This window comes from Barbatula barbatula (genome assembly GCF_947034865.1).
Source record: "Barbatula barbatula genome assembly, chromosome: 8".
Lineage (NCBI taxonomy): Eukaryota > Metazoa > Chordata > Actinopteri > Cypriniformes > Nemacheilidae > Barbatula > Barbatula barbatula.
In genome coordinates, this window is record NC_136771.1 from 5,564,192 (window position 1) to 5,576,728 (window position 12,537).

Consider the following 12,537-nt stretch of genomic DNA (forward strand, 5'->3'; position numbering starts at 1 on the left):
TTTATTTATTTCATTTAGTTTTTCCGAGCAACTGAATCTAATCGAACTTGTCATATTTTTCCCCAGGATAAAAAAGAATTAATATTTTAGGGTATGATGAGTCTCAATACTGTATAACATGACTTTTTTACATGATTGAAAAACATTTTCTTTTTTAATTATTTAATTTGATATACTCTGTATCATCATGGTAGTATTTTTTATACTGTTATAATAATTAAAATAAATCTATAGACATGCTTATTTAAAGCATTGACTGGATTAAAAACGTGTATTTATAAAAATTCTGAAAATATCTTATTGTCTTATCAATTATTAGTTCTGTTTATCGATTCCTTTTTTTAGGAAGCAATACAACCTGGGCATCTTTTATACAAGTTGTTCTGACGTCAATTTCGTAAGAATCGTTTGGCATGTGCAAAGGTGCATATCTTTTTTAAATTGGGATGTAATAAAGATAACATCAGTTTCCATCTATTGTTTCATTGTATTCTGTAGCACCTGTGTTAACAATCATGTTCCGAACACAAGCAGCAACTATGTGGTCGCGTGGCAATACCTTAAGCAAGCGTTGTTGTAAGCCCTGCCACAGCTCGCTCCTGGGTGATCTGATACGTACATAAACACCAGCGTGAGGTGGTGTCATTTAATTTCTGCAGAGCGGGGGGGTTAAATGACTCATCAAGGATGTTGTGCTTCGCCAGTTGCGGATGGTTACTTAGCAGCATCGGGCACCTGACCTGCACATGTGCTTCTGTCACGCCACGGTGCAAGAAATGTAACAGCAGCAGGGGTTCCACATACAAGCCCTTCCTCCAATTGCCTTCTCAAATCCATCTCCAATAATCCGTCACCACCCCTTGCCTGCATGTCGAACAATTTCTGATAATCAATCACAACGTGCCCCATTAAAAAGTCTAGTCCAAACAAACGTCTGTTCCACTGTTAACAGTTTCCGTATGTTGTTTGCGCATGGATCGCTTGTTGTGCTTTCAACAAAACGATGTCATGGTAATTGATTCAACAATTACAGCACATTGTACGAAGCTCTAAACAAATTAGCTTTGTCTATCAAAGTGAGTCCCCCGCTAAGATATTCTGAAGAATGTCAAATAACACAGACTCCTGTAGACTTCAAATTTTTTAACACAAAACTACCGAGACATTTCTCAAAATATCTTCTTTTGTATTCCAGTTAGTCATATACAGAATTTCCATTGAGTGAACTATCCCTTTAAGACAATGAAAAGCCTTAATATTACTGAAGACTTAATGAATACAAAATACAGGTAGTGTAAATTCTGTAGTTATCTTTACTTTTGTTACACATTTTCATGTGAGACTGAGGGCTGACACCTACAGAAGTGTTTATTACCTCAACTACCGCATTTTGGGGATATTTTCTGTACATTTCAGTTTAAAACGTTCTACACACGATGCTTCCATAGACATGCATTAGAAAAGGAGCACCGATTTCCCTTCAATATGGAGGATAAGTGGTTGATCAATTTAGAAGTTATTAACTTATCAACACTTACGAAACATTTAGTGTTTAAAACACAGTGTTAGGGCACAGTGTAAGGGACATTTCATTTTCTTTAAGACCCAAACAGAGCAGAACTAGGAATGTGCTACACAAACATCCATAAATATGCATTCATATTTGCTCCAGTTCTGGTGGAGAGTTCAACAGCACAGGGAATATCTGGAGCAATGTGCCTTTTTGAAGGAACAGTTAACCCAAAAATGACAATTTGTTTGTTCTGATGAACACAGAGAAAGATATTTGGAAGAATGCTTGTGACCAAACAGGTCTTGGCTATAAATTTGAACACAAAAGAAGATATTTTAAAGAATGTAGGAAAGCAAACTGTTCTGGGACACCTACTTTTGTCTTTTTTCAATGTAAATAATGACATCATTTTTATGCCCTTTAAAATGCATCACAAAACAATACCGCTTATTTTTTCATGAGTTAGAGGCCAGGATGCATTTCACAGTGAAATGAGAACTAAACAATCATCAGTCTATACGCATATGTAGCTATTTATGCAATAAGACATGTCTATATCCCTCTCACACACTAACACAAAAACTAGACAATCCCGTTCGAGTGTACCGTGAGAAAGCCGGCCGTCGTGTTTCCTACAAAGATCAGATACAGTAAACCACTGTAATCTGAGGTGAAAGATGCTTGCGTACCAGCATAAGCAATTCATCTGTACTGTCAGTCTGCTGTAAGAATGAGAAAACAATCCCTGACTCAGAAATAGCACTTGGAAAGTGAAACCAGGCAGGCAGATAGATCATCATTATGGTCACCAAATATATCCTCCAAATTTTTCTTTTTACGTTGTAAGATTAAACAAAATTGTTGACACTAAACAGTATTGTGTGGGACACACGACCCCCACAACCTAACCCGGAATAAACGAAACAACATAAACGATCCTTTGATCTCAGCTCAGTTTGTAGGCTGAACTGTATACTATAATCGTACAATGCATATAAATGCATTTACGTTATGATGGATAAACAGATTTTCCACTATTATCGAACCTCTATAATAAAAAATAATAATAAACTGTAGGAGGCATTTTTAATGGCAAAAAATCCAAATGTTTCAGTTCCAAGATGTCGATCTGTTATTTAGTCTCTATTTACCTTATTGGAAGTGATATTGTGCTTACAAGTAATGATCAAGTGGGTCAGGTACACCAAGGGTTCGGATTAACGTCAGATCAAGAGCAAGCCTGTGCTCATGTTTCTTCCAGTTAATGCAATTATAAATGCAACACGGTGAAGATTATTCTCCCAGGTCGAGGTAAAACAAAGACATATCCAAAAACAAGACTGTGCCCAAAACAGCCCATACTGTATCTGTATACTCAAAACCCACGTTATCAAAGCAAGACTATTCAATTGATTTTATTGATTTATTTGGCCCTCATTAGAACCAGCTGCTTCATGTGTATGCAAACGAAAAGAACGGCTTTGGAAAGCCCGCAGCAATCCCTTTTATTCGCAACAACAGAGGGAATCCCCACAAAGTCCCTTCCTTTTCAACCGCTGTAGGGGAAACACGTCTCTTAAGATGCGCGTTCACGGAAACGAGCGCCTGCACGCGGAGACGCGCTCCTTATGAGCTGTACTGTATCTTTCCTGGAAGCGCAAATTCGAAGATATAACATTATCTGTAGAAAAATATTAAAGCAGCCATTATTCCTTTTAATGATCTTAAATGCATTGATATGTTCTCTTCAATGCAAGTAAAGAAGCGCAAGGCAAAAATACATTCATGTGTGCATTCTGCTATATATATGTATAAGATCCGTAACGCAGTTGCTCACCGTACAAGGCGTTTCGGGTAATCTGGCCTCCCATGACTCAACGCCGGGTCACTCTGGTGCGCTGGCCGCGGTTATTTCTCATAGGTTGAGGACACGATACATCCGCACGACATCATGCTGGAGGAAAATCTCCGTCGACCCCCGAAAGCAGATGTAAACAGTCGGACCCTCCTCCTGTCTCCGTGCTCATTGACTCGCGAGCAGAGCGCACGCACGGACACCAGCGCCACACTGACATTTACATAGAGGTGGAGTCTGAGAGCGCCACTGCCTCAACATAACCCCTGTGAGCTGTGCGATCTATATTCTATAGAATATAGATATAAGTACCTTAAAAATAATATTGTCAGTATGTATTAAAACATACGAATAATTTTGTTATTTATGTAAAAACACAACTGTATACACATTTATGCTAAATTTACAATACTCACATCACATGACAGAAGTTTGAAGTTATCGCTGCACCCAGTTAGGTCATGCCATTACTATTTTCCCTGTTTATAACATTCCTCTGTTGTCTGATGTCGATCACACAATAGGACAAAATAAGACCTAAACAGTTACAACAGATGATGTTTCCTAAATCACAACTTTCCGTATTTTTCAAAAACATTTTCTCAGTAACTTTTCATCACTTAAGTTGCTGAGTGCAGCTGTGACACGTCAGAGGGGACCTGGCCCTCCCGACTGAGACTGGTTTCTATAAACACCATGCACTGTGCTGTGTTTTACCCATTCTGTGATTTTCAGTTTTTACTAATTTATTCCTGTAAAGCTATTGGAACAATGCACATTCTGAAAAGCGATATATAAATGCAAATGAATTGAATATTTAGCCTCCACGTGGCCAACAGCGATGTGCATATTTGCTTTTAATGGCAAAAACAGAAAAACAGTTTTGACAAAACTTTTTCGCAATATGCAGCGTATCAGGGAATATACAGTAGGTTGTATTCTAATAATAAATAAAATAATAAATAAATGGATGGATGGAAAAACTAGAATGTCATAGTAAACAAAGCATGAGGAATGTTCATACAACATTTTTAATAAACCTTTTTTAATATGCTTGCTAAACTGGCAAAGATGTCAAGTTTGATATCAAGTTTGACCACTATACTGTGTATATAACATTTGGACATTACATTTAACTTATAATGTGTTTTTGTCACAATGATAAACTAAATATTTGGCCTATTAATTTACATTTTACATAATATACATTATGATTATGATAAACAAATCTGAAATAAATACTGTTTTATAATGTTACTGTCATCTTTTATTCTATTATGAACGTAAATCATAATAGGCATGCCATTGCATGTATGGCATATTGACGATACAAAAACTGCTGTCACTTTGATATTAAAACAAAATAAACGTATAATTATGGGAATACAATCTAAAACGTTCGCTGTTGTTTGCTATTTAGCACAATGTCGTCTTTGATACACCATTGTGGCATGTTTATAACACAAAAACTACTTTCATTACAGTAAACGTGCATGCTCATCTGAAAACCTCTTGAGGGAGTATCTGTCGGTCAACCAAAAAGAGGAATTGTACAGAGATTAGCACCAGCCACAGGCTTCTGCATTTTTATGCCAACAGAAACACAGGAGAGCTTTGACAGATACGTTCATAAAAATCATCTTTTCTGCAAACAGTCAAAATGCCAAAAGATGACATGTAACGCGTGAATCTGGCTGTCACTGTACGGCATCATTTTGTATACATTATGCAGTCCTTTGAAATGCATAGGAAAAATTATGTCATTTACAATCGCTTTTCTTTTGGACCCTTGATATATAACTCCAAACAAAATCCATATGGCAAACCCCCTCTACAATAATTCTCATGAGAAGGCTGTGCTGGGAAAACAGTCTCATTACGGCTTAGGTCAAGTACTGTAACCAATGTACTCTTAGGATGTCATCACCAATCCAAGTAACCTGGAACTCGGAGATCTAATTCTCTTATGCACTTGAAGAAGAGCTCAGAAAGATAATGCTATCTCTGATACATTTCATGGGACGGTAAATTCATAACATTTTCTAATAGACATGACGGAACAAATGTCACCCAAGATAGAAATCCTCAAATAACATTTACGCTACTCCCAGATGTAAATATAAATCGGTTCGAGAACAAACAGCTGAGAGAGCTTCCACGCTTAATCACATGACCAAAAAAAGGAAATCATCTCAATTAAACGTGTTTTCACCATTGCCGTTTTGATTACGTGGAAAACATTATCCGCCAAAATCACGTTAGCAATAATATTTACTTCTTTCGCTGTCCCATTTTTAACAATTGGAACTTTGAAGGAAACCATAACAAACCGCAGGATTTCGCTCCAGAGCCCCAGCACTTTGATCAAAATGAAATCATCGCTCGCTTCACATCGATGGGCTGATTGGTGTGGTGGAACGGGGACTCTCGCTCACACATGGCACGCACATTTTGGCAGGCCTCGGCCGGAACGCACAAGCGCTCGTTCTACTTTGGTTTACAGCGACAGGATGGCTTCATACGGATTTCATTAGCGGTGCAACGAAAGATAAATCGAGATCTCTTTACAATACATGACACACAACAAAATTCATGCTCTTGCAAAATCCCCCTCTAGGAATTGTGACAGCGCATGTTTTTGTTTGGTGTTTAGTTGTTGGCATTCTGAGGAGACTTTTGGAGCCGTTTGTGATGTAGCAGATCGGTTTTTATTAGGATGATTGAGCGTCATTTTTCATATTGCCATTTGCTGCAAGATTTCACTTAAAACATTTTTCAACACTACCATTCAAAGTTTGTCCACACATACTATTTTCTCATTGTTAATATTTCCCATATTTTTGGTATATTATCAGTAAAGTCATCTAAACTATAAACTATTAGTTTTGTAAAGAAATGAATATGTACATAACATTGTACACAGATACAAGTTACATGTATGCATCCAGAAACTACTTCGAAACATTTATACATAAGTCAAACATGAGAATTTATTTTCAGTCAAATGTGGTCAAATTTGTGACTTGAGTACCTATTAATGTAGTGTTTTTTATTTGTATAATGCTATTGTATTACTGATCTGGTTTCACATACCGCTAACCTTAACTGAATCACAAATTGAAGAATTTGACTTTTTCCAAACCACCACATCTGGGTACGCAGATTGCCTTATGTCTCTATAACGGATGTAGGCTAAATAAATATCATAAAACCTGTAATGACTAAAAACATATTGTAATGGTAGATTTCCTGAATGAAATACTATCCTCATCAAAACCAAAAGACAATTGATGCCACGGCAGCACTTTTGGACCTGTCGGGCACTGCGGTTCATCCCGACTGCATCCGAGTGCTGGGAAAGAGCCAATGCCTAATGCGCTGACCATAAAGAATCAGATCTAAATGTGAGAACGCACAGTTGTGCAGATACAACTTAAAATGTGCAGTGAAAGAGAAGCTGAGGATGCGCATCTGTGTGTGATGCATTAGGTTGTCACAAAAATGCTTCTACTTTGTTTTCATTCTAGACGCATGTTCTGTTATGTAATCCACTCAAAGAGATGGAAATGCTTTGGAGTGGCTCTATTAATAAATCAATGCATCATATCGCTCATTCTGTGTCAAAATACTTCAAGAAAACCTTTTCAAATTAGACATACACACAGAATCTATGTCATATCCTTTAGTTAATGTCATTGTTTTGAAATGTCAAATGTTATACCACACTAAAGCATGATTTATTGAAGACCATTGCAATGGATATAATACATCCAGGAGTGCAAGATGAGTCATCAATATTTCCATTGCACCTTTTTGGAGTATAGAATTTAGATGCCATATGCTTAGTTTTTGGGTCTTCTTAAATTGGATTTATAGACTGCAAATTGCTACATCATGTGGGTTACAGTATCTGTTGTATTCAGACATCATAGAGCACTCTTGAATGATACTTTTGCTTACATTGCCTCAAGCTTAGCATCTCCATCTTGTTGTTTGGTGTAAGAGAGAAAACTGCAGGCCAGAGCCAAATTTAGCTTGATTATATTGATCAAGGACAGACGTTGCTTCTAGAGTCACGGTGCTGTGCAAGCTGGTGTGTATTGAGTAAACACTCCCTGTCCCCCAAAGGTGTGTTTCTGTGTGTGTGTGTGACACGGAAAGAGATCGAGAGAGTGTGTGTGTATGTGTGTGTACTCATGTTTTTACTGCCATCATCTGCTGTTGAACAGCAGCTGCGGAGTACTGGAGGTTTCCACGACAACCAGCGATCACGGACCACGGTTGAAATCACACGTGTCCGCTCAGACACAAAGACGGATGCAGAAATATTGCGAACACACACAGATTCATCGGCACAAAATTTGAACATTTCTATCCACGCATTAGCAGGCTGTTTGTTGAGTTCCTCTAAAGCAGTAGTTCTCAACAGGGGGCCGTGGATGGGGGATGACGTATATATTTTTAAATAGACAAAATAAGCATTAAAATACATTTCCAAAAAAACGAAAAAATATATTTCAAATTATTTGAACAATTTTCGGATTATTAAATGTTTTTCCAGTTCATTTCAAGCTCTAAAATATTAAACTGGGTAGAAATGTTGAGTTTTTGTGAGTGTGAGGAGGGGCCTTTGAATATTGTGGAATACTATGGGGGCCTTGGAGTCAAAAAGGTTGAGAACTCCTGCTCTAAAGTGTTTTTAAAATGCATGAAGGATTTTTTACAATGTCCAAAACCAGAGTGGCCTATGGTAAGTTTTGTAAGTGAAATAAAACCAGTGTGGTGTACTGGTTCTCCAACTAACTTTAAACGAAAGAGCATTAATTCTGTTTTTCTGAGCCGCTGCAGTAACTAAATAAGGAGGCAGCTGCAGAAAGAAGCCGCGGAGGGTCTACGCACACACACACACACACACACACACACACACACACACACACTCGCAAAGTCTCTAAACAATAAGACAATTCAAATACAGATCTGTCGTAGAGCAGCATGCCATGTGCAAAATATTACAGAGAAACATTAGATGCTTTCATTATGATATGAGGGGGATGAGATAGAGAGAGAGGGAGAGAGAGTAAACAACTTGTTGTCGCCTTATGAAATGTAGTTATTCTATGAGATAAACATTATCCAAAAAAGCATGATACTACTGTACTAAATCAATGATCGCCTACTACCAAGTTCAGAAAGCATACTGTGGTACACTCCAAAACATTTGTTGGGTTATTTTCAATTACTACATTATTATTATGTTATTTTGAGTAAAATAATTGACAACCCAACTTATGAGTTAAATTAACCCAGAAAATGTATATATTTGACACAACAATGAGTTAAAGCAACCTAGTCTAGGATAATTTACAACCCAACTGTTGGGATTGTGCATGTTTGACCCAAGGCTGGGTTGAAATAACATTGTGTACTTGTTTGTAGATGTCACATGTAGTGTGGTTTGGTCCATAAATAAAACTTCATGTCAAGTGCATTCATCTATTTTAAATATTTTTACAGTTTTCCAAATGTGCATCTTGCAGTGTCCGAACTTTTTGTTATTAATGTAATAAATATGTCCTTCTATCTCAGGTTTTTTCCTGGATGAAAGATGAGTGAAGTGATGGCCTGCAGTGAACCGAAGCGAGAAGATGAGTGTCAGGTGGTAATAGGATCTGTCATTCATGTTTAATAATATACACGCACACACACAGATCCTCCTGGATTTTATCTACAAGGGGCCTTATAGCTGCTTTTCTGAGAAAAGGTATTCTGGAGAAGAAGGATTTAATTTTACAGATTAAGTTTGAAGTGGATAAATGGATGCATAGATTGATGGATAAATCGCTGGTTAGATAGAAGGATGAATGGATAGATGGATGGATGGATGCATGGATAGATGGGTTGATGCATACTGTAGATAGATGTATAGTTAGATGGATGCATCGATAGTTGGATTGATAAATGGATAGATGAATAGATATATGGATGGATAGATCTATAGATACATAATGTTTAGATTTGCAACATGCTAACGTCAAACTCTTTTGTCATCTTTTGGTAAGAATGCAACCTTGGAAGACAGCAAGCAGACAGAAAGTAACGCTTTCTTTTTGGAACAGAACTAATTGACAATGTAGCGGTTTCCAAAAAGTGAAGATTTTCACTTGCCAAAGGCAACAGCATCATGTTTTCCTGTGGATGGTGTTTAACTGAAGGTATATAATTTCCCCTTAAATTGTAACATTTATTTAGAAGACCCTTCTCTTCTCCTGGCACGCAGCGGAAAATTCCACATTTTGAGGATTTCCTCAATTGTATTCGCTGCCTTTGTTTAGCAACCATCATGTGGTATTACTTCCATAAGCCATGTGTATCGTGGAAATTGCCGTTTTGATCATAACAGGCTGTTTATTAGTCATTATATTAGTGTTAATACACTCCAGCTGTTCCATGTTTTTGTACGTTTGCTGAGTCCAATTTGATTTTCAGTCAGGGGCCGTCCTGATGTTTGTCGTTTTTTAAACCATCCTCCAGCACTGGACCAGATAACCTGCTGCTGTCGCGTCGAGAGCGTGTTGGGCACCAAGGGTCACTGCAATCGTTGCAATGCAAAAATTTTAACCTTGTAGTGGCAACTCGGTGTTGTTATAGCGTCTGTTTTTGCATGTGTTTTTGGTCAAGCGTGTTTGGCTCGAACACAAGCCCGAGGTTCAACCAGAGATCAGTCCTGAAAGGTAGCTTACTGCGTAACTCAAACATATTGTAGCTGTTAATGTTTCACCTCTGAATAGAAAGTTAAACATTGAGTGAATATCAACAAAACATTTGTAACCATGCACGGTTACTGCAAACACTGTGCATGTCACATTTGCATATCGTTACCTTTGTGTGTCGGTGACTAAAGTATACAAAGGACTTTACAAGGGGGTTCTTTTTATAACTTTCTCTTAAACAAAAAGTGCGTCTAAAATAAAAATAATACTTAAAGGGACAGTTCACCCAGAAATGAAAATTCTGTCCTAATTTACTCACCCTCGAGTTGTTCCAAATCTGTACAGATTTCTATGTTCTGATGAACACAGAGAAAGATATTGGAAGAATGCTTGTAACCAAACAGTTCTGAGGCATCATTGACTACCATAGTAGGAAAAATTACAATGTAGTCAAAGGTGCCCCAAAACTGTTTGGGTCCTACATTCTTTAAAACAGGGGTCTTCAATGTTTTTCTGGGCAAGGACCCTTTAGATGAGAGATGCATGAAGCAGGGACCCCCTTATTCTAAATGTGTAAACAGAGCTAATTAAATAGAAACAACTCTAATTGTCACAGCAATATTATGTTAAGACATTACATTAGCACTATTATGCATTTTAATGTTGCACATACATAATGTTCTGTGTATTCTTTTTTTGTTAACATAGATTGTTTGATTATGTCATGATCCTGCCCTTCTTGTGATTGTGTTTCTAGTTTGGAGTGACAGGATCGTCTTGTGTTTTTAAGCACATTGTCATTGTTAGATTCTTATACTAAATAAATGAGTGCAGACGTTATGCATTCTGTTCTCCTTTTTTTCTGCTTCCCTGTGTGTTGCAGAACACCCCACTATTTTATAATTCTGAGTTCCGTTGTTTTTCTTGTGGATCAGCATTGTGGTGGGTGTTACACGAAAATTCACAAGTTCTTTTCTGCAGAGGATCCTTCATGCATACTCTGAACTTATCGGAAGGGAGACTGATGCACTGATTCTAAACGTACCGTCTTGACAGAAAGACATAGGTACTTATTTGATTTAGGCCCTACCGTATTTTTATGATGCAGAGGTAATGTTTCTTCTATCTCTTCTGCTTCATGAATGGTTTTTTTTGTCTGCACGCAGGTTAAAATTGCAATGCGTGGGAGCTTCAATGAGTCTGCATGGCCACGCACTTGCACAGCCTAAAGGGAACATTGGCTGTAATATTTATGTACACATGCTTTACATTTTTTAACAAAACATTGCTTGTGAGTAAACAATAATCAGCGAACCCCTTGCAGTAGGGGGGCCACGGACCCCCAGTTGAAGATCCATGCTTTAAAACATCTTTTGTGTTCATCAGAACAAAAACTTTAAACGAAATTTAAAGTTTTTTATGCAGATTTGGAACAACTTGAGGGTGAGTAAATGAAGACATAATTTTCATTTAAAGTTGCAGAACCAAGCTATTTATCTGAGGAGAATTTAAGATTCTTCATACAACTAGTATTACCATAAAACTCGATAAAGATTACACATTTTCTGAAGTCTCATGTTAACTTTGTGTGAGCATTAGACTAACGTTTAGGTCATAATACACTGTCAATTTGTTTTTTGGCTAAGTTAAATAAAAAACAAGTTTCTGAAGATTCTCTGAAATTCTAATTTTGTCTTCCAGCGAAAAAACACCATAAACGTTTGGAACAACATGAGGGTGCGGAAATGATGACGGAATGTATATTTTTGGTTGAATTGTTCCTTTAGGACGTAGATTTAAACATCTGACATGTATATGACTGTGAGTCAGTGCTGAAGCTTGTCCAAAGAAGTGAAGCCACAAGTATCAACTTTAATATCTTTTGTTGTCTCGGGATTTCATCAGTCATTGAGCTCTGGCTGCAAGAATTTAAATTGACACCCCATAAGAGATTTGATCATAAACCCCAGATTCCCTCAAGGCCGCGTGCAAACAAAAATTTGCTCCGGCCTTGACAGTCATATTACGCCAATGCCAAATACTGCTTTTATAACTCATAACTGATTACGTTGGTCACAGTTCTAGCTGGAAATGTCTGGCATTGAACGCTGTTTAAGGAAAATGTTCAAATCTTGTGAATGCACACAAAAGAGAGTATAAACCAGAATGTCAACGTTCTAAAATTCTTAAAAACAAGTCAATTAGGTTTTCTGAGGACTGAGATTGACATTGAGGACAATTAATAATGTTATCATGTAAATATATTATATGAATTAAATGAATGTATGTTATATTATAATTATTAATATAAAAACATTAATTTGTAGGGTGTGGTGCTTAACCCTCACATGAACATATTTATTGACCATAAGATGAGCACTTAATTAAGTGCAAAAGATCTGTGTTTAAATTCTTTAAGCAAAATTGTTCACAGGTGTGGACAGGAGCGAGCGCACAAA

General features: G+C 37.2%; 1 protein-coding gene across 2 annotated transcripts in view; it reads right to left on the bottom strand.

Annotated features, from left to right (window-relative positions):
* The window catches only part of neurl1aa (neuralized E3 ubiquitin protein ligase 1Aa), a 53,539-nt gene that overhangs the window by 29,626 nt on the left and 11,376 nt on the right, over nucleotides 1-12,537 (bottom strand). The window contains exon 1 of one of the 2 annotated variants that reach the window (XM_079461518.1): nucleotides 3,351-3,583. The exons of the other annotated variant lie outside the window; for it this stretch is intronic. Coding sequence (XP_079317644.1) covers nucleotides 3,351-3,384 — 34 coding nt within the window. The 5' untranslated portion in view covers nucleotides 3,385-3,583. Of the gene's footprint in view, nucleotides 1-3,350; nucleotides 3,584-12,537 lie in introns of those variants that run through there. 2 annotated transcript variants of the gene reach the window in all.